Source organism: Parasteatoda tepidariorum, chromosome 5, assembly GCF_982258835.1.
Source record: "Parasteatoda tepidariorum strain Cologne lab strain chromosome 5, Ptep-v5.0, whole genome shotgun sequence".
NCBI classification, from domain to species: Eukaryota; Metazoa; Arthropoda; class Arachnida; order Araneae; family Theridiidae; genus Parasteatoda; species Parasteatoda tepidariorum.
The window spans coordinates 33,889,012-33,913,522 of NC_141759.1; the positions used below are offsets into that span (position 1 = coordinate 33,889,012).

Below are 24,511 nucleotides of genomic sequence, written 5' to 3' on the forward strand. Positions count from 1 at the left end.
GGGGTATCATCCACAATCTGGAAAATATTGTCCCAATAATTTATACAGGAGAGCGATTAAAAGTTTGAACCTCTTCATTTTAATTTCACTTTTGGTGTATTTCGCTATATCTCGAGAACTTGATGAGTGAATCAAAAAAGTTTTTGCAAACAATTACAAAATTCTTTTATTCGAATATAATTCCATGTAAAATAATAATTATTATAATATATTTAATCCAATGAAGGGAGAAGTTGTAAGGTATAACATTATTAAATATGTAATTTTGAATGAAAAAATACAAAATTTAAATGAAATTGGTCTAATGGTTTAAATATACTACTTTTGATATTTTATTAACTTAGAAACTATTCGATCTATATCTCTCAAACTTTGCAAATTTTTTGTTTTATGTAAACAAAATATAAAAAACATAAATAAATAAAACTGATAAATTTTTTCCGTTAAGCTTCTTCTCTGACAATTTGTGAATTTACAATAAAATTAGTATTCAATACAAGCATATTATGCGTTATAAAGCAATCGCGCTGTTGTTACCAATCTATGACTTAAATACAAATTTTTGTGAATTTACAATAAAATTAGTATTCAATGCAAGCATATTGTGCGTTATAAAGCAATCGATGACTTAAATACAAAATTCACTTTCTGTTGTAAATTTTCTCAGAAGTGAAATCAAAATGAAGTAACATATCATGATTCAATTACAAAATTTACTTATTATTAATTCAGAACTTTTTACAGTTTGATTTCTGTGTTGATTAGTGTATTCAACACATTGAATATGTAGAATATTTTTGATTGATTGTAATTAATGAATTAAGTGTAATTAATAATTGTTTGTATTAAAAAAAAATTGCATTAAAATGCTAAATAAAATTTTAAACGCCACGCTTTTTAAGTGAGTGCAAAAAAAGGAAGAATTCGAGTTTGCCACTGCTAAAACAAAAAACGATAGACACCTCACTTTCTAAAGACAGAGAGGGGAACAAAGGCTGGAGATAGGATTATCACCAAATTTAATCCCCCCCTCTCTCTCTTTGTAGATGAGGGAATTTTTTTAAAAAATCGAACACCAGAATTGATTTTAGTTCAGAGGTCCCAGTATATGTGGTAAGCGTTAAAAATTCTTCAAAGAGTAAATTGAAAAATTTTGATTCCCATTATTGATTCTCTACAAAAACTATTTAATTTTGCAATGATATTAATTTTTTTTATATACTTACTTTAATTTTATTGAAGAAAATAAATATTTTTTACGCTGATATTTTTAGTTACATTTAAGGAGCATGAAAATCTTTTAAGTGCTTAGGGCCTCTAAGGCTCTTAATCCGGCACTGAGTTCCACAGCACCGTCAGGACAAAGATTGAGGATCAGTATTTCCAAACACACGGTTGCTAAAACAATGTTGCCATATTACGAAAATAAATATTGAAGAAATTCAGCGATTGGTTAAATTCAAGACACGCCTTTAGAACCAGAATCATGGAATGTCTGATTCCCGGTGAGTGTTCATGGCACAATTTAGAGATGACATGGAATCAAACTTTCCCTGGCTTCCGATTCCAGGCGGGAATCTTAGTTCCATTCCCAGTAGTTCATGGTAGGGGCCCTGATCGATTATCTCTCCCAAATTCTTGACCCAATATTCTTGAATTTTTATTACTTTTTAATATTTTAAGGAGTTTTTTTTTATAGCCGTCGTTGAACAGCTGACAGCGTTGAGGGTTTACGACTACCAATGTTCAACGCCGTAGCCTTGTAATATTGAATCCAATCCAGAAGATAAGGGAATTCCTGGATCGAGTAGTGGGAGAAATTTGCCTTCGTGGAGGACTTTTTGATGGAGCTAACCCGCATTTGCGTTACATGGAGAGGAAGAGCATGAGAACCTACCACGGTTAGCCTGACGGCAAGAGGACTCTAACCCATGATCCGTCTACCACTGAGGATATTTCACGTCATCACTGCTGTCGGTGCGAGCCGGATGCGGAATTCGTATCCCAGCCAACGCCGGGATTCGAACCCGGTTCACATGATTGGAAGGCGAACGCTCTATCCCCTGAGCCATCGCATATAGAGCTTAGTTTAAATTTTTTAACGGCTTATATCTGTATTTCACATGTAGCATTAATATCATTTCCTAGATACGTAAAGTCAAACCTGTCAACTCTTCCAGCTTTTGGCCAAAGATTTCTCTCAAATAGTTAAAAGTTATACAAATGTTTGAGATTTAATATATGCAGGGCTGCCAAGTAACTACGCTTTTTTAGAAAATTTCTACCGGTAGTAGCTAAGTTTATGTTTTGATGCATGATTCTTTACTTTGTACATTTAATTAAAAGTTATTTTCCACACAGTTACATGTAAATTATTTAAAAGTTCACATGGTACACCACTTTCCGTGATAAAGATTTTAAATTAAATCAGTATTAACAAAAAATATTCTCTTTCTGCAGTATCCCTAGGATAGAATCGCTGAGAATATATGTTCATCTTTATTTTTGAAGAAAAAAAAATCTCGAATTTAATTTGTAAATTTTTTTTTTCTGTTCTTCAAATTTCGTATACTATAATTTAATTTTCATGTTTTATGTACAAAACATTTGTGTCAATTAGAAAACTTTTGCATTTTAGGGCCCAAACCAAAAAACCATCCAAGAATTTTTAAATATATCTTATTTTCTAATTTTGATTCATAAAGTTTTTTCCCTGGACATCACAGGGCTCCCGTGGTCCTTGAGAAATTTTAGTAATGGTAGTTAATTAATGTTATTGTTTAAAGATATATCTCATTTAAATATTTTATTTTGCCATTAAGTAGTTTAGAAGCTTTAATTTTCATGCATATATACTTTTTTTCGAAAAAAAATTTGTAGATAGTGGTGGTTACACAAAAATTAAATTTTCAACTTTTGTTTCATTTTCGTTACCACCTTTTTAAAATTTATAAGGCCCTCGGGAACCCTTCATAAGAATACCATTGCTTTCTTTCCCATTTCATTGTTATGATAAAACAAAAAGGTTTTTTAATTATCAATACTGGGCAATTTCGATTTTTTTTTCTTCTTTTTAATACGCAGATACCCATTTTCATGGCTTTGCATACTAAAAGTTGAAATATTTCTAATTCCATGGTACACCATTTAAAAAGTATATATAAGTCACAAACGCTACGATGTCTGTATAACTGCAGTTAAATAATTCCAAATACAAGCTCTTTTTGTTTTAACCAATCAAATACCTTGTTTAATAAAGATGTGGGTGTTATCTGATCAACTTTTTCCATTGTGATATTTATCAATTATTATTTCCTTTTTTTGCATCTCACACTTTTTTTTTAATATAATAAAATCGAAACTTAGGAAGACGATCAAGGTCAAACAAAAGAATCACATTGCCCGAGAAGGACTGAAAGATAGACGCCGCTATTGTTACCAGCTGTTAATATTGCTAAATGATGCTTGATTTAGAAAGGTGCGCAACGGAAAAGTTTATCCTTTTCGATACTGCAGTCCACATCTAAACTGACGGAACTAAATGGTGCACTCCGCCGCGAAGAGTGCACATTTCATGTCAAGATTTCTTATTTTATTTTACTTTTGTATCTAAAAAACATTTTACCCCTAAATACAACATTCCGATAAAACTTGCATTGACTTACAGAAATGTACCCACATGACACCTATGAATAATTTCTTACGCGGTAGAATTACCAGCAGCCTGAAATATGGGTGTATTTAGATGGAAGTAATTGAGGAATTTGGAATTGCTCAAACTATCATCTCTAAGCTTTGGTAACGATTCCAAAATGACGGAAATGTCAGTTGACGTTATAGTACAGGTTGCTCTGAGTTACAGCGCCGAATAAAAATCGGTATTTTGCAGTAACTGCTAAAAGAAGCAAACGCAGAACAGCATTAGACTGGGCTCATCAGCTATCTACAGCCACGGGTACTACGCTTTCAAGGCAAACCGAATACAGACGTTTGGGAAATATTTGTCCGAATGCTCGCAGGCCTGTCAAAAATGTATTTCGCTTAAGGCAACCCACTGTTGTCAATAATTAGACAGGAGTAGAGAATATGAACACCATCACAGTGCTTGTGTGATGTTTTCCGGTAAATCCAGGTTTATTCCAGGCTGCAGTCTGATTCACGTCGGATTTTCATATGGAGAACGCCAGGTATCCGTTACCACCAAAACAGCATCATTAAATGACACCGTTACGGTGGTGCAGGAATGCTCGTTTGGGTTGAAAATATACTGGGCTCCCGAAAGGATCCGCATGTTTAAAATCGGAAACATGGCAAGCCAAATTTATCAGCTCATCATTCTGAAACAACACGTTCTTTTATTCAGGTATACCGTGGGAGCAGAATTGGGGTTTAAAGATGACAACCCCCGTCCTCACCGAGCAAACATCGTGCGATTCATACGAATGCCTCACTTTAAGAATACCACCCATATGAAATAGCCAACAATCTCACCTGACTTGAGTCGGATGATGCATATGAGCATTATAAATTCACTATAGTAAGGCCCCACTGTATTTAAATTAAGAAAATATTACACTGAAACCCAATGAAAATAAAGCTATTTATCAAAGTAAAAAATAAAATTTATTGCAACTATATACAAAGCCAATCATATTGGAACATTCATTGCACACCTCTACTTATATTAGTAAATCCTATCCCAACACATGTTATGGAAACTTTATGTGTACCCAGCTGCAGATCTTCATTTTTTTCTGTTTCAAGTTTCATTTTTACTTGTAAAAAATCATTCATATGACGTAAAAACTGTATCCTGAAAATAAACATACGCTTTAATGACACTATCAATTATTTAAAGAGTTTAGAGGATGAAAGTTCCAAGAAAATTGTAGTAAATTACCATTAAAGTTTATGTATTGCCACAGCAGTTTTGGAAAAAAAGCTGTACCTACTATCATTCTTTTAAAAAAAGTCCATGACTATTAAATTTATAATTAAATTAAAATTATTTGAAATAAACTACTAGTAAAAAGAGATAAGTTCAAATTTTTGTAACAAACAATCTGTATCATACAAGATTTAATTTGAAAAATAATAGGTAGATTTCAAAAATTTACTTTAGAATCTATATGTAAGAAATAAACCATTTTTTCTCGATTCAACTTATTTCAATGCTTTGTTGGCAAGGTTTTACAAATCTACAAACATGCTGTTCATAGTTCTTAAATGTCTTTTTCTGAACAATTTGGTGGATAGCTCCCAGTTATTACCAAAATTTAAAAAGATTATGACAGAATTGAGGCAAAAAATGCAAAATTCAACAGATGCATGGAAAATTGACAAGTCCATGCCTCACTTTATTTCTTATTTGTAAGCTTCTAAATTTGTGAAACTTATGAACTCTTCACACTCATTTAACTGACTGTGTTAAACAATTCACATTTTTGACATTTTTATTTGCTGCTAAATGATAGATTTTCTATAATTAGTTGTAGACAGTTTGCTGAAAAAATGTGATCGGAGCTTTCTCTCACTGTAAAAATACTAAATGATTGCCTCTTAATGTTTTCTGAAAATTGCGAAATTTAAAAACTTGACAAAATAGCATAATGTTGTACAGTAAACTAAGTCTAAAGAGACTTCCAAAACTATATTTTTAAAAAAAAAATTTGACTCAGAACTTTCATCTACTGAATCCTTCATTCCATAAGGCCATTGCAAAACTACAACAAGATGAGTGAGCAAAATTAACGATTTTAGTCAAGAATTATGATACTTAGTCAAATGAATATGATTCAAGATCAAAATAGAAGATGAAATTTAAGAATCATGCTTTTTAATAAAATCTGTTTTTTTATTGTTTAAAAGCTTGGATGAAAATTTGTAGTTAAAATAATATAGTATGGAGTTAGAGTTTTTCTTATTTATTATTTTTATTTTTAGTGAATTCTAACTAGACTTATCGAATCTCGAATATCTAACAATATCTACTAAAAGAATTGCTTTCATAAATTTAACTAATTTACAAGTTTTCATAACAACTTTTTATGATCATGAAAATTAAAACTTAATATTTTTTAAAATGCTTAACGGACCAGTATTACAATTATCAAAAGATTTTTGATAAGTTCAAATCTTCTTTGTGCTACTTGAAAAATTAGTCTAAATATGCTAACTCAAAGTGTAAAAATAACCTAATGCATACACAATGTCAAGGTACAAGCTGTGAAAAAGAATTCAGAAAAAGATATTATTAATGATTATATTTAGATAGATACATATTATTAATTTCTAAGAATTGAAAATTCAAACTAGTTTCATTTATAACAATTAGTTAGCAATCGATTTTTTTTCCTAAGAATGTCTCAGAAAGAAAATGTTATTTATTTTTTTCTTTCAAAAACTCTAGAAATGAAAAGAATGTTTGATATAAATGTAGGTTCAGAATATTTCTTACGTATAAGGAGACAGTGGTCCAATTTTAATTTTGGAAACATCAGTAGTACCAAGTGCTATAAGTAGACATACTAGGCTTTGATTATCTGAATCTATACATCCACCCTATAAACATAGAATAAAAAATTTAACAAAATTACTTATAACATTTACAAAAGAGGATATGATAAACTTTGTACTGTGTAGAATAAGTGAAGCTTAACCCCAATTTGCCCCCCGATAGGGAGCATTCAATGATTACTGATAAACCGAAGTGCATGCATGCAACTGCTTAAGTAAGAGAGCAGGACACTTAATGAAAGCTTGGTGATGATGGGTGGCAAGAAATCAAGTCAGAGGAGGCCGAGTGATTCAAGGCAAACTCCTGGGTGATGCATAGAGGCCAGACTGGGTGTCATACTTGTAATACGTAGAATAAAGCAAACACAACTTAAACAAAGCACAAATAAAAAATACAGAAGAGGACATGCAAATTGAATATAGCACAAATATTATGTATAAAACGGTAATAAAAAATAACTTTTTTCTGTGCTTTATTTGCATTGTTTTGCTTTATACTTATTACATAGTTTATTAACCCTTTATTTAATTAAACTATTAAACAAATTTAAATAATACTATTCCTGTCTAACACAGTATCCCCATCAAAAATCATACAAGAAACTAAACATACCCCAAACTGTGATTGAGACAGACAGTTAAAGGATAAACTAAGAAAATAATTATAATTCGCATTATTGAATTTTAATTTTAACACTTATTTAACAACAAAATTGTTCATTCTTTAATCATTCAAAATTGTTCCTTAACAACAAAATTGCTATGTTCAATTAAAAAAATATATAAGATTAACAAATTCAAGTATATCATTCTCTATATCAGTATAGTACTCTAAAATTTAAGTTAATAGATTATTAAAATATTATTAAAATATTAATAATGTAATTAAAATATATGCTTTAAATGGAATAATTGCAAATTTTATAGTTTTAATCTAAGTAAATGTAAAATACTACAGAATAATCTTTATAGAAACATAAATAAAATAAACAACAAATGAAAAAGAGCTTTTGTTCTTTTCACTTGTTATTCTAGAGTCTTTCATGCAATAAAGTAGGGACACAAAAGTGTGTAAAATCCCATTCAAAATTTTACATGTACATTTATTAAATTAGCCCATTAAAAAGAAAAATAATAACAATGTCTGGTATCTTAGTTAAAAACTAAATTACAAAGTTAAATATAAGAAATTTTATTGAACTTAAGTCCAGCATAAGAATAGTAATTTAATAATGCCTAAAAGAAACAAATTTATATATCAAATTAGAATTTTTGTAAAGAGTAATATTCATTTTTTAAAAATAACTAATGCAATTCTTAAATACACAAAAATAATTAGCCCAGAATATCCAAAATACAAAGGAATAATAAAAAATAATAATTACAATCGGATATTTAAAATATGAATCCCATTCATTGGGACCAAGAAATTATTGAAAATTGTGTCAAAAAAGCACAAACACATGTTTGTAGAAACTTGGCATACCTATTTATTTTAATGAACCCAGATAACAAATAATAACAGATAATGAATAATTATCTATAAGATCAATAAAAGTTTATGATTGACCAAATCTGGCTTAATAACACAAATACAAGGTGTTTCATAATTCCTACTCTTAAGATATAATTTTAAAAATCCTAGATAGAAAAATTTATAGATCAGGTGTCACACATTAATATTTAAAAAGGAAGAGACAAAACTATCAAATCCAGTAAAATCATTGGAGAGGAAAACACAATGAAAAACATAACAGTTTGATTGTCTGGTCAGTGAAAATCGGAGGTGTTTTTAATAACCCCTTTCAAACTCCACAATAGATAATCAAACAGGTTTTAATATTTTCAGTCCTAACTTCCTCATTAGTAATTAGTTCAATATTTGTAATACCTAATATGTCACTATACTTTTTTTTAATCCTAAACTTTTTTTTCATCCTTTTTTACCAGGATTCTTTAAATATTGTATCAAGAAGCAATGATTATGGAAAACTTTGTATTTATTCATAATTCCTCTAGAAGCTTTGTGATTGTCCAAAAAAAGATTATTTTAAATGCCTAAAATAATCTACACACATAACCCTAATTTCATTAAATACTGCTAACATAATGTAAAAATAATAGTACTATTTTATAATTATTTCAATAATCAACAATGTAGATTATTTAATTTAAAAAGAAAAAACATTTGGAATTGTAACTGAACTGATATAAAAGAGAAGAAAAAAAAGTAAGTAAAGCATTATTTATCAAATATTTCAAGCAAACACTTTTCTCAAAAAACAAACAATTATTTCATATTCTCATTCCAAATTTTTTAGTTCAAACAGTGACAAAAAAATCATTAAATAAAAGACTCAAAGTGTACAAAGTCACAGTTTACATTGAATATCAACATTTTTCCCTACCTTCAGACATGTTCCAGGTCATGTGACTACTTCATAATTCTCAAGCACATTAAATTAAGAAATAATATACTCACTCTATATATTTCCTCGAAAAGGTTATAACAAGCTTGTTTGGCAACATCTTCTGGAACAATGAAATCTCCAGAACCAGTTGGGTTAGAAATAGCTTCAGCACAATAAAATACACCAGTTGTAGTTTCAGCAACTAATGTTAAACCATAGCCAGGAGATCTGTTAATATTATAGAATGATTAAACAACTGATTGTGAAATATTGTATAAAAAAAAAACAAAGTAAAAAGTAAATGAATATGAACAGTATCTCTTTAATAGAGCTATAATAAACTTAGGTATTTTGTAATATTTCAAGCAGTAAAACTTCACATGTAAAACAAAAAACTAATATCTTAAACTATGGTAAAATAAATTATTATCAATATACCATTAGGATAAGCATTAGATGAAATAATGTAAATAAGATTTTGTAAATAAATTCCTGTTCTTAATGTTTTTACACAAAAGTTTTTATATCATAACATATGGGAAAAAAAGGTTTCTAATGGGAAATAAATGTTAAAGAAACAATAAAATAAATCATTTATTAAAGAATTTAAATAAATGCAACATGATGATTACCTGTACAAGAAAAATATACTTTTTTAAAATAACATTCTGAAAATATATAACCTTCTCAAAAAATGTAATTCTTATTAATAACATATCATTATATTATCTGACAATCGGTGTTTTGACAAAAGTAAAAATAAAACAGATGATTACTAAATTTCAATCCCACCTTAATTATGAGGCATAAAATTTTCAAACAAAGGCAAAACTCTTAAGTCTCACATTTCACAAAAAAAATAATAATAATTATAATAAATAAATAATGTTAAATATCTCCAAAAATTAATGATTTTCTTTTTATTTCTTGACTTATTTTTAAATCAGCTGACCATAAATCTGATGATGGTTCATGAAATTTTTTTCTGTTTGTGCGTACTGGAGGTTACTTTTTGAGAACTATTGAAGAAAGATAATGCAGCATATAAAGTTCCTAAGTAATTTTGTTTATGATGTATCACCAAAGATTAGCTGTAAAAATAATGGTTTTCACAAGGACTGAAAATGTAATTTAATGGTAAATTACTAACTTTCCAGAATTTTTTCCTTTAAAGTGATCTGTATAAATATACACATCAGGCACAAATTTTAGTAAAAGTCCTTTTGATGTATCAACCATGCGACTGGCCATAGCGGGAGATACACGCACAGAATATGCATATCCTCTTATTCTTTTAATCTTTCCAGCATCAAGGCATTTAAGGGGACGAACGTAGTTGACCACAGGACAACGAAACAAAACTTCTCCCCCTCCTCCAGGAGGTAAACCTCTGCCAATGATTTTAATTTCCAAATTTTCATCATTTAGGATAAACCTTTTCAATACTGAGAGTGATGAATATTTAAGAGCATCAACCTGAAATGAATTTATAAAACAATTTAAATAATTAGCAAGTAAGTACAAAGAAAAATTTGATTTTACTAAAAAATTAATTAAACATTATATTGGAATTCAGTTAAGATACAGTTCAGTTTTATTTGAAAAAAATATTTATTTTTTAATTTATAGTGATAATAATTTACTGCACAAAATTTCTGAATTTTATACTGCTGCCAATATTAACATATGAATACACTAATGCTTTATCTTGGCCAAAAGTTAATATTTTTGATTGATTTATTAGTGTTTGTTGTTGACGTATGCCTGTTTTTGCAGAGGAGGTACGATTATTCTTGTTTTCCAGTGGCGCCATCTATGGCCAAGAATTCGACTTCTCGCACACCGTACGTCACACCCGTTTATAGGGCGGACCCATTCATACATCCATTCATTCATCCACAGATCGTAATTTTGACCTGAATCAGAGAACGATCGATCTCCAATCCAGTACCCCCCGAGGTATTGATTTGTTATGGGAACATGGAGGACTTTTACGACTCGACAAATTTAATGTGCATCAGTCACTTTACTACACGGGGAGTCTTCAGCCGGCGGGGTTCGAACCCACAGATTCTCGAACATGGGCCCAGCGCCCTACCGACCAGGCTATCCCGGCCTTATTTATTAGTATATCATACATATAATAAAAAAAATACATCTGAGCCAAAAACTTTTAGAACATTAGTTCTTAAAATAATCATTTATATATTAATAATTATAGGAGCATTGAAACAATGTCCAAGTTCATGTTTACAATATTATTTTAAATATACACTCTTTTAACGACAGTTCTTCTCAGAGCTAACAGAAACAATAAGATTCTTTTTTTTCTTTCTGGGGATAATAAAAGCACCATTATAAAAAAGTTAACACAGCAAATATGATGTCGACCCAGACAAAAGTCTCTTAGCAAGATAAGTGTGTTTAGGTTAATTCGACTAAAGAATGCCCGTGTGTTATTATTCTTTTTAAAACACATCGTTACAGAAATGATAGAAACAATAAGAATTTTTCTTTCCGGAGGTAATAAAAACAAATATAAAAATGTTAGCACAGTAAATACGGAGACAACGCAAACAAAAATCTCTTAGCAAGATAGGCGTATTTAGGTTAATTCGGCTGGATAATGCCTTTGTAATATTAAAGAACATCATCAATTTCACCTTATATTTTGATTGAAAAAACAAAACAGCCTCTCATAACACCTCAACTACTAGTTTCAAAATTTTTTTAATTTGTATCATCAGGGGTCTGTTTAGAATAAATTTGGGTCCGTTAGCGGACCCTTCACAAAATATCTTTTCATAAAAAAGGACCCTTCACAAAATATTTTAATTTAAAAACGGACCCTTCACAAAATGATTTTTCTTTTAATCGGACCCTTCACAAATTTCTTTATCTTCATTATTATTTTGTTAATTGAATAAACCCTTTCCAGGGCTGAAAACAAGAAAGATGGAAACGAATTCAGTTTTGTCTTCGGCAGACGATTCTTCTATTATTCTTCCGAAATGAATATTCTGCGTTCAGCAGTATAGGCTAAATACCAAATATTTGTTTGTTGCATCTCTAATTTAGAAGCAGAAATTGTTGTTTATTTTTTAAAATTTAATTTTTTTAATTATAATTTTACAGTATTGAGCATAATCTTGTATGTCTTTACAATTTAAAAACTAGTTGAAAAAGATTTTTTTTTTTTGTAATAACGGACCCTATTTGCACAAATTCATAAAAGCGGACCCTGCTTGAAAGAATGTGAGTAATTTTTTCACAATTTCACCAAAAACGGACCTTTCACAAAATGTCTGGACAGACCCCTGATCATAATATCATAAACTTTCAAGTTACAGATAGTAATAATTACAAAAATATTTATATCAATTATATCCTATGTACATAAGTAAAAAATTAATAATTTATGACATTTTAGATAAAACAGTGAAAAATTAAATGATCAGTATTTTGAAATAAAACAAACTCCCTTTAAAAGTACATATTATATTAGTTCACTTCTGTCTAATAGATTATTTTTAGATCACACAAATTTTCACAAACATTTTCAGAAAAAATGGAAAATTTCCTTTTTATAAAAAGAAAAATAATCAACAATTTAGGTGAAAAATGTTAATAGAAATATTACTCACAGATGGATCGGTACTATCATTTGTAATTCCTCTCAGAGTAATGTGAAGAGGTGTTTTACAGAATGGAGCCAAAATGAGAAGGGCTTCTAAGAAATAAGATATGCTTCTCTCAATTCCACAATCATGTTCAAGCTTACCACCAAGGAGAATGCCTGGCGTATATTTCACATACGTTCCTGTAAAAATAATTATGTCACTCCTATTTTCTTCATACATAAACTACCATACCACTAACACCTTTAAACAGATTTTTTAAAAATTTAACTTTGAAATTTATTTTAATCAGATCCAACACCTATTAAATAAAGTAGTTTATCATTCATGAATCTCTGTTGATTTTCCTAACTTTCATAAATCAGGGTAAATTTATTTGGTTTTATAATTTCTATAGAGAAATTAGGTAATTTGTATCTAGCAATGCTTTAATCCTTAAAATAAAATTAATCAATCAACTTTAAAAAAATGCGAGAATAAAACCTATTTAGATTAATATAAATATAATTTAATTTTAGAGTTTAATCAGCAGAATATGCTTTTATGTTGACTGGACTAAAGGACCAGTAATCTTTTTCCCTTAAAAAATAAATAAATAAAAATTTTAACACTGCCCTTACATGATATTACATTGTAGGGAATAAATGTAGGTCAGTGTTCTCTTGAAGTGATTAAGAAGAGCGGTTTGCACTGCCAGCCCTTTGATCCTTTTAAAAGCTCCATCTTTGTCCTTTTTGTAAAAATAAGTCGCTCATCCCTTAAAAATACTGCTTTTTTATTCATATTTATTTTTTAAAAAAATTATACACTGATAAAATTATCTGTGTTTATAGATTTAATTCTGATAACTATTACAAATATTTACTTTGTTAGGGATTATCCTCAACTCATTAATTTTTATAAATATCTCTTCTTTTTTTTTAAGGGAGAAATATTAATAAATTTTTAATGGCTTTAATTTTTAAAATTATTTTCTAAAGAAAAAACTTTTTTTTAAAAAAAATTTCAACTTTTAATGTTCATTTTTCTATAATTTTCAGTTTAAATTTTTTTAAACTCTTTCAAACTGATTATCAATTAATAACTTTTTTTATTTATCCCTTTTTGAAAAAAATTATGCCTTTGATTATTTTTATGAACTACAAATTTTTCTCTTATTCTGATAATGAGAGAGAATTATTTTTTGGAAATATACACATAAAATAGTATAAGAAGGTAATATAAAAATTGTTGAGATCGAATTCAGTTATTACATAATATTACCAGGGTTGGGTTTTTGACGTCAAAAAGTGGTTTTTGACATGACAAGGGTATAATACTGGTTTAAACCGTCAAAAACCCGTCAAAAATGTCAAAAACTAAAGTTTGCCAAAAAATATATATAAACTTCAAAACTACCAACAGTTGCCATGCATTATATTGAAATTTAATTATACTATAGGTAATCAGCAGGTTTTAAAATATTTTTTAATTAAAATTAAGGTAAAATAACAGATTTAAAATCTCAGAAATTTATATTCAAATGCATGTGCAGAAAAATTTTGCACAAAATTTTTTTAAATATTTATATTTTGAAAATTTTTTTTTTATTTTTGATACTTAAGAATATTAAAAGTTTATTACTATGCATTTCTGACATATAAGGAACATATAACTAATATTTATAAGGAACTTACAAGTTATGTTGTATAAATACAAACTTGATACAAGTGTATGAAAAAAAATTTTAATGTTATACCGAATATCTTTATTATCCAGTATGTTAATTTGAATTTAAAAGTAGTTTTATTTGTGAATAATGATAAATATAATTAATATTGTTTATTATATTTATTTATAATTATTACACTTATCATTTTAAAACAATTTTTACTTCTTAATTTTTTCCCCCACTTGTATTAAGAATACAAATAATGCATATCTTGAAAGCAAGAAGTAATTATTCAACAGCTGAATATTTAGACATTCAACAAAACTATGTATATAGTATTCAGCAAAATGAAATTCACAAGTATTTGGATAAACTAAATTTTCAGCATAGTAAATGAATAGGCTGAATATACTGTAAATCGACACTAACTACTCTGTGTATTTAACAGAAAGCACTTAAATTTGTATTGTCTTATGTTAAAAAGATTATTAAGAAGATTTAAAGGAATATTAAAAAGATTTTTCTTTAAAAGGTGTCTAATGTACAAAACTGCTAATGTTTATCTTTAAAAATGTCTAATTTTTAGTATAATCTATACTATACACTAAATTTGGTTATAAATAAATTTCTTAATAATATCACTGCAGATTTTCAATAACACATGAAAATGAATACATAATATTACAAAAGATGTGAGCTTTCAAAAGTACAAGATTTTGGTTACTATTTAAAATATAAGTGTTTCTTCAAAATTTTAAATTTATTTTTTCTAGAACATATTTAGAAACACTATCCTTTATAAAAAATATATAAATTTTATGTATTAATTAAATTTCACATATGAATATAGGTTTTTGACATTTTCGACATTTTTGACAGTGAGGTTTTTGACGTGACGGTTTAAACCATGGTTTAAACTGTCAAAAACTGTCACATGTCAAAAACCTGCCAACCCTGAATATTACACATTTTGATACATTTTTACGGTGTTCAATGAGTGCCCTTTCAAAACTTTATAGGGCCTTTTTCACAGAGGCAGCGCCCTGCCCTTTTTTTATTTGTAAGGAAAACTCTGTGAAAGTCAATAGATAAACATTATTAAAAATAAAAAAAAGGCAAAGAATACAACAAGGTTATGAAATATTAAAATATTTTATTTCTATTTGAAACATCAATTAAAATACACTTTTCAACTGAATACTAAAAAAATAATAATAAAAAGAATTTTGAATTATAATATGTTACCTGTTTTATTAACAATAATGTCAGAGCCATCTGTAATCTTATCAAGAAGTTTCAAAAATTTATCTTCATAATCTAAAATTATAAAATTTACTACATTATTAAAATATAAAACCTTCTTACTTTATATATCTTTAAAATAAATATAATAAAATATCACAAATTAAATGAAGGAAATATTATTACAAACATTCAAATATTAATATTACAGAATTAGCAATTAATAGTGACTTCAAGCAATAAAATCTTCTTGAAAACATATCTCCATTCTAAAATCATTTAGTTAGAAGTGGGAAATATAAGAATCAAATATTATCTAAACCTGCAACAATATAATTGTTATTTATTTTTATGTGTCACTTGATTGTTCCTTACACAATTAACTTTTTTCTTTCTTTTAATAATAAAAAATCGAAGGAACAACCTGAAAATTGTTCAGAATGCAGATTTAATTCAAAAAAATTACTAATATTAAAGATTATCGTCATTATATTTTTTGATTCTATAAATATACAGAAAATTTCAAAAAGCACATTTTGACTCAGCTCTATAAGATTATTCTCAAACTATAACAAAAAAGTTATTAAAAAAATATTAAAAAATGTCTATCCATATTGAAAACGTGCGTAATTCAAAGATAAAAAATAACAATAAATAAGAAAATTACCATTTACACCAGGTTCATCATTATTGTCACGAATACTTTTTATGACAACAGGTTTGCCGCTTAATGTAGATAATATCAATCGCTGGCGAAAGAAGTTACATCCTTTGTAATTTAATTCCATGGCAAATGATTCTTACTTATGAAACTAACCAAATCTGAATTTTTATGGACCGAAAATTTAATATGGAGCAGGAAACTAAAAATCTCGTGTTTTTATTTACAAATGTTAGTTTTCATTTTCTATTCTCTTCCGTTCCGTTCGTAACTATATTCTCATAAATAAATATCTAACATAGTACTGATGATCCATAAAACAAAATTTACGTAGATATCGTTTGGATGTTGACCTTGTCATTTACTTGGGTTTCCACGTATTTGCAAGCATCTTATGATAAAACGAGTATATGCTTTTAAATACATTTTAAAAAAATTGAGCCATTCACGCACCTGTGATCACGAGTTTCATGGATATAAGGAACCCGTAAGAGGAAGTGAAGGTCCTAACTTTCCGGTGGCAACGAAAACTGGGTTACTTTTTTCAATCATCATGGCGACTTTTTCTATCTGTTAAATCGCCACATCGCCAGCGTTCGTGTGCATATTTGTTGTGATGGCTTGTTAATTCACGTGTAGAAATTTTGCTGCGTGGGATAGATAAGTAATCTGTTTTGGTAGGTATAAATTATTAATATACTAATTTTATGTAATCATTTTATTTATTATTAGCTAATTAAATGTGAAAACATTGCATAAATGTTTATATATTACGTTCTATAATGCGTGAACATTATTCTCGTGTTATTTTTCAATGAGAATGAATTTTATAATGCATTTATAACTCTACTAGAAAATTATTTTTATATGCTTAGCATTAATTGATTGAGTGGTTATTGTTTAAAAAATTCGTGAAATAATTTTTGCAGAGGAAAATTTCTGATAACCAAAAATGTTTTCATATTGGAATATTTATTCTAACGAAGGTTTTGATCATTAAAAATGTTTTAGTAAAATCAGCGTTAATATAGCGAAAATGAGCTTGCATAAATTTTAGGAAATTATATAGTTTGTTATTTATGTATAATAATAAATGAACTTATATGGAGATAAATGCTTGTGTTTTGTGCTGTTTGTCATTAGAATACAAACAGCACATACTCAATTTTATATTATGAATAGTTTATAATAAGGAATATTAAAATATGAAGGTTGTATTTAGTTATATTAAGAAAAAGTGGTGATTAAAGTTATGAGTATTTTAGATCTACAATTCATCTTTATATATTTCTAAATTTCCTAGCAACTATCATAGGAATTGTATGCCTTGCATTCAAAATTGATAGATGAGATTTATGTATTTAAAATAAATTAGTTAACTCTAAAAAAGAGTAACAACATATTGGGATTTTTTGTCACTGTGAGAAATTTATCTCTTTTGACGTTGTAATTTTTTAATACAAGTATTGTTAATGTTACTTTTTTTTCTCTAGTGGTTCATGATTTGATTCATATATAGGAATGACTGGAAGCATGTCTGTGTACCACATGCAGTTGGCCGATCGTGGAGAAGATAAACTTGGTGAAACAATAGCTAGAGAACTGCCTATTTGGATAGTTTATTAAACTTTCTATATAGATGTTTTTAAAGTGGTTTTCTTTTTATTGTTTTTTCCAAGTTCAGTATAACAACTAAAGCTCACTTGCAAACTTAACTAGATGTTAATTACTTTCTAGGGTATGTCATTCATTAACATTTTCAAGTACTTAAAAGTTTAAGAATGCTGACATTACTATATTATGTTCCTCTTACTGCAATTAATATTGCATTGATGACATGTTAAAGTAATTAATATTAGTTAATTAATATTGCATTGATGAAAAGTTAAGTGACACTAATACTTTACAGACTCCCGAAACTGGTAAGTTCCCATTTTTGGGTTAAACATTGCAGTTTTATCAAAATATTTTTAGTTTAATTTTGATCTTTAAAGATATGAAAGTTTTCTGTTATGCATATATGATCAACTTAACTTCTAGAAATTTTATAATATTTATATTGCCAATTATTTATAATTTGCCCTTTATATGGATATGTTTCTAAACATTTGGAGTTTTCATTATTCTCCCTTTGTTAGTTGTGTGCATATAATCATATGAAATGTAATCCCAAGTTCTGATTTTCGCAATTCTTGCATTGTTTCTCTGGTTCATTTTAATTAAAGCTGGAAATATTTTTCTGTTAAAATTGATTAAATAGTAACTTACAATTCTATTATAAATTATAGTAAAATGTAGTTCATTAGTCAAATAAAGTTATTGTGGAGTAAAAGTACAGTTTGTTATAAGTAAGATTAATTTTGTGTATGAAATGAAAAAAGCACATATAATGTATCAAACAAATGCATGATCTTATTTCACAGCGTGCATATAAACTCCTCTCATATAGCATTTTTATATGGTATCATTTTTGTGTAATGAGCTTTAGTAATGGGATAAAAGTTATAAATATTGTGTTTTATGAATGTTTTTAACTGTGTAAAAGCTAGTTATTGTGACATCCAGGATCATAACTTTTTTTCTTCTGAAATGTTCAGAATTTTCTTTTTAAATAAATTAATAAAATCTTTTAAATATCTTTGATTGATTAAGTGCCTATTAATATTCAAAATTATGAGTAAACATAACACATAATATTTCAAGTATGTTGTCAATTTTAACTGGAGAATATTGCAATTTTTCTATTTTGATAACTAGAAAAATCTCTAAAATTCCCTTTGTGTGAAATATTTAGTACATTCTGCTACAATTATCATAAAATTTATATTATTTCGTAAAATCTACTGGATTTTTTCATATCTATGTTGTCAGCTATGATTTCGCAATTTTTCAGAGGAGAGTTTCGTCAATTTGAAATATAGTTATTAAGATTTATACTTATGTTTATGAAACATTATTTTTTTCGTATGCTGGAAATTTATTTAAAGAGGAAAATCTATGCAATGAAATTCTAGAAACCACATTAACTTTTACAGGTGTAAACAATAAATATTTCAGTTAAAATTTCTGCAATAAAGCAAGAATAATGAGCATTTTTCATAATTTGTCTAATAATTTAGGCAATTTAGTTCAGAACTATATTTAGGTAAATGTATTTCCTTAAATAGCTTTCTATTTTTAAGTCTACTCTACTTGATTAAGCAAACTAAAGTTGATAAATTTATTGTGTTATGTTAGTTGTAATGTTCTCGAAAGTTTAAAAAAAAAAAAAATTCTGTTAATGCTTAAGCACATATTTATGTGTCTAAATATTTGAATCTTAAAATTATATTAAGCATTTTATATCTTGTCTTTCTCAGACTAATATTACTGTCATGCTTAGTAGGTAAGTTTAAAGATAAGTCCAATGTTCTGTATGACACAAAATTCTATAAAATGCAAAGACACATGTTTTAAGTTTTTTTTAAGATATTGTTTTAATAAACTTTGAAAAAGTTACTATTAATCTTATAAGTAATATTCTATAGTGTTGAACGCCTAATTAAAATTATTCGTAGGCTTTAAATGAAATTATTCTGAATTTTTGTTTTATTTTCAATTGCACATTATTTGTGAAAAATACTTTTTTTTTTTTTCTTTTGAAAACCCAGACAAAATTTAATAATTTTGTCTTCTAAACTAGTTTCTTTAAGCATGTAAAATATAACGTTAAAAATTAATAAAATAGATTTTCATATAGAATTATTGGGTGAATTATGTTAAACTTCCATTTTTAAATTAGATGTTTATTGTAAATGACAGTTTCTTGGATTGGGTAGATTTACATAATAAGTTTTTTCTAGCCTGACAAGAGCTTACTGGTACTATTTGAATGTAATGTTTGAAGAAGCTACCACTAAGTAATAATTTTTAAAACCGTTCTATCAAGGAAAGAATCCTTATGTGCAAAATTCTTATTTATATTTGTTATTTGTATCTAAAACTACTTTTTGTATGCTTATTAATACATTTATTTGAGATTATGCATTTAGGTGAAGTGTATTTAAGTTGTGATGTCTGTCTGCTGAAATTTCAGAAAAATGAAAAACTGTGCAACTATTTTATTAAATAAAGTTTTAAATTGTTCATATTACCAGTAGTAATTTTGACTTCTTTCATTTATTATAGCTTCGTACTTTAAAAAAATTTATTGAAGTAAAAATTCATACCCAATGCAGCTACAAGAAGTTGATTACAGTATCTTTGTACAATAAATAAATAAAATTAGTAAAGATATTTTATATATATATATATATATATATATATATATATTGTAAATAATGCTTAAAATATTTAATTGAAAAAATCTGCTGAGATATGTTTTGAGTTATCACTTTTGAAATATGAAAACAGTGTGTAAATATCAATTTGCGATATCTACCAACTTAAAATTCTACACTTTTAAATTTTATTAATTTTTATTGCAATTTTTCAAATAAATTTTCTATCCAATTTTCTTTATCAATATTAGTGCATTTTTTAAGCGTTTGATCTTCAGGTAATGAAGTAATTTGGGAAATTCTATACAAAATACATTCAGATCCATTAAAGTGGAACAATTGCTTAGTAATAACTCTACTTGGGACAATTTCTCTGCTTCTGAGCAAAAATTTAACACCTAGAACACTTTTCCGAAGAATACAAAATACTTATAAAAAAAAAAAAGCATAATACACTCTGAAAATAAAGGTTTTACTTTTTTTTATGGCACATTTCAATAAAATTATTTTTTCTCTTGTGAAATAATGGATGTGGAATTTTTTAAAATAGCCTTGAAATATTTGAAGTATTTTGTATGCAATTTTTTTTTTAATTTATTAAGAGTAATTAATTATGATGTTCTAGAATAAATTTAGGAAACCTTTACAAGTTCAGACCATATATATATACAGCTGAATTTTATAACCATTTTGAGTGTAAAAGGGGTTCTTTAAATCTTGTTTTTAATTTATAATTTTAGAATTGTTTTCAAAAATAAAGCCAGAATTAACATTAGCGGTCGCAGATTACTTTTCAAACAAGGAAGAAAATAAGCTTTTTGAAATCTGATGAATCATCATTGAGGAAAGCAGGATTAAATTTAAACCTGATATTCAAACATTTGCCTTTCACATCCTCCAGGTTTTCTTAAGCAATCTACCAGATTTTATTGCTTTAAAATTTCGTATTAATGATTTTTCAGATTTTCATAACGTTTCTGCGTTAGTTTTGTTGAACTTTATTTAGCAACGCATGTATGAGTTTTCATTTAATTTTGCGCATCCTAAAAAAGAATATTAAAAACTGTGGTATCAGAGCTTCTTATATATGAGCTTATCAAAATATATGATAGCATATATATAAAAACTTCAGCTCAAATAATTAAGTAAGATTACAAAGAGTTTTAAAATTTTGTTAAATATTCTTCCCCAAGCCATTAAAACAAATAAATTTTCTAAAAATGTTACTATTCCGTTCTCACCTGATGCGTGTAGAAGATTCGCATCATAATATATATTTGTAATTATTAGATTTAAGATATCAATAAAAACTAAGAAAATACTTAATTATGGATCGCATTTTTCTATCATCCTTTGTATTTTAAAGCATTTTGCAATCTGATCCTTTCTAAATACGCTGCTTCTCCAAATTATTTGACGGTCTAATAAAGTATTTTAGAATACATTCGATGCAAATAATGTCAAAAAATTTCACGCGACGTATAAAATTAACCAGTAAAAAAATATAAAAAAGATATTTTGTTTCATATTAACTTTATTTCAACAATGGTTAAAAAATATAATAAACGCAGCGGGAACAATTTTTCAAATAGACATTTTTTTTTTAGAAACTAGTTAATTTTAGATAAATAATCTCTTTGTCGAGAACAATCAAAATGTAAAAAAGCTAAATACAGTTTTTTTTTCATTCATAACTTATTTCCAAACAGTTTTGAGAAAATAAAGACATTTCATCACATACATTTATTATTTAACCGTGTAATTATTAGATATGGAATGTCCTTAAAAGCTAGAAGAATAAAATTGCATAATCTGCCACTTAATATTGTTATGCATTTGACGCAATCCGGTCTTATAAAGTCGAAGCGAAATTTTTTTAAAGTTATTTGATAATGAAATAAAATAGTTTTCAACACCAGCCTTTGCTGAAATTTAAAAAAAAAATCGTACGCCATATTTCACATTAATTAGTAGTAAAAGAAGGATACATCGTCTGAAATGGAAATTATTAGTTAAAAATTCTAAGAACATTTATCATAGGCTATCAAGAAATTAATCCTTGAAACAAATCAGAATGTAAATTTTGAATTCGATAATGCTGTAAATTATTTAAAATTGTAAAAGAAAAAAAAATCAATATTGAACTTTTGATTTCAACAAAGGTGTCTTTAAAAATTATTTCTCTGTATTAATGGAAAATAAAGGTAATTAAAGGAAAATTTATCTTTCGTAAATAGCAACTAACTCCAATTATAAACGAAATAAATGCAACATTTAAATACAACAATTAACAATGATGCATAAATTTTGTAGCATTATTAAATTTAAACTTTTATTTTGCTAAATTACATATGAATTATATAATTTTTAATTCATAAAAATATTATTTTATGGATTTAAAGAAAGAATTTTAAAAAAATCAAAAGTTTTGAAAAATTTTGGGGTTATGGCACGTGTTTCCTTAGGTCCCTTCCCTAGGAATTAATGATCCTAACAAATCAGAAAATAAATTTCGAATTCCAAATCATCCTGCCAGTTTCGTAGATAATTTGAATACTATGAGACAAAATTTATTTATATTACCATGAATTAAAGAAATTGGTGACTGTTAACTTCCACCGGTGAATGTTGACAATAACATAATCGCTTTGGTAAATGTCCGAATTATATACTTGCTCTGGTTAAGTGCAACTACCCGATAGACATTTGCCCGGTATGCCCTATATCAATGTATTTTAAAGGTTCAGTGCCACTGCCCGGTATGTCCTACATCGATGTTTTTTTAAGGTCAAGTGCCACTGCCCAATATGCATTAAATCGGTTCTCCGAACACTGTTGTTTCACCCAATCTATCCCAAGATATTAAAATAGCGAATAAATAAAATAATATTAACGAATAAATTAATATGTAATGGGATGTAACAAATATTTCGGACATTCACCAAAGCCACTATGTGATTGTTGGCATTCACCGGTGAAAATCGACATTCTCTTGATTTCAGTCATTTACGGTAACAATTATGCTGTAAAATATTTGTCAGAAAAAAAACGTAGTTATGAAAAGTATATATATATATATTAAGTATATAAGTTAAGAATTACCAATAATACTTTGATTTTGTTTTGTTTCGCTAAAAAATTGTATTTGAATTAGTATGCATTTTTTAAAAAAAATCTTTAAATGATACTTTCACGAATTGATAACACTTACATGAATGAGATAATCGTTAAATTAAAAACCATCTAAACTTTTTAAATTGTTAATAAAAAATTATCTTTTAGGGTGAAAAAAAATTACTTTGAAAAATTACATGCTTACTACGCCTATGCTTAAACGAAAAAGAAGAAGAAAGAAAAAGAAAACAAACAAAAAAAAACAAGATCATTATTAAACTCTGATAATTTAATTTCAGTCACGTATAGCATGTATGTAATCAAAATCATAAAAGACCAGTTAGTATGCCATAGACTAAATGGGGAACAAAGGATATTATTTGGATTACTAGATTTATTAGTTTGACTAATTGAATTATTACTATTTTTCTAATTAATTATGAATCCATTTATGCTGTGATTATCCTTAACATTGACTCCTAAGATTTTGATAAAATTCTGACTGAGACATTTATTTGCGACACCAAAACTTAAAGTTTTTAATCAAATTGCGACTTCATGTGCCACAAGCATTTTTAAAATATGTGAACAGAGTGTTCCGTTTCCTCGTTCTTAATATAAGTTGTTTAAATATTAATTAAGAATTTAATCTAAATAGTACGCAATTAATTTCGTACTATTTAGATTAAATTCTTAATAAAATAACCTATAATTATAGGTTATTTTATTAAGAATAATAGTACGCAATTAATTTCGTACTATTTAGATTAAATTCTTAATAAAATAACCTATAATTATAGGTTATTTTATTAAGAATAATTATAGGTTAACCTATAATTATAGGCGACCGATAATTATAGCAAAGAATATAGAGGGGTTCTATAATATTCTTTGATTATAGGTCGCAGGCTAATATGCGAGGAAGTAACAAAAAGATAGTTGGAAACTATCGAGTCCCTAAAGATGAAAAAATGGCAAAACCAATTTGATTGCCTAATGATTCTTAGATATAGTTCTAA

The 24,511-nt window shown here is 27.2% G+C and overlaps 1 protein-coding gene and 1 long non-coding RNA gene across 2 annotated transcripts; one reads left to right on the forward strand and one right to left on the reverse strand.

The window, feature by feature from the left end:
- Positions 1 to 4,600: 4,600 nt before the first annotated feature.
- Rtc1 (RNA terminal phosphate cyclase 1) lies at positions 4,601 to 16,595 on the reverse strand. The gene is made up of 7 exons (XM_087163633.1): positions 16,126 to 16,595; positions 15,462 to 15,533; positions 12,572 to 12,747; positions 10,078 to 10,403; positions 8,999 to 9,155; positions 6,458 to 6,561; positions 4,601 to 4,813 (listed from the first exon to the last, which is right to left on the reverse strand). The coding sequence occupies exons 1-7, from the start codon at positions 16,244 to 16,246 to the stop codon at positions 4,663 to 4,665; spliced, it is 1,107 nt and encodes a 368-aa protein (XP_087019759.1). The 5' UTR covers positions 16,247 to 16,595; the 3' UTR covers positions 4,601 to 4,662.
- Positions 16,596 to 16,676: 81 nt separating this feature from the next.
- LOC147808915 (uncharacterized) lies at positions 16,677 to 20,251 on the forward strand. Its single transcript, XR_015433672.1, has 2 exons — positions 16,677 to 16,796; positions 17,613 to 20,251. It is a non-coding gene; the product is annotated as an uncharacterized LOC147808915 (long non-coding RNA).
- Positions 20,252 to 24,511: the final 4,260 nt, after the last annotated feature.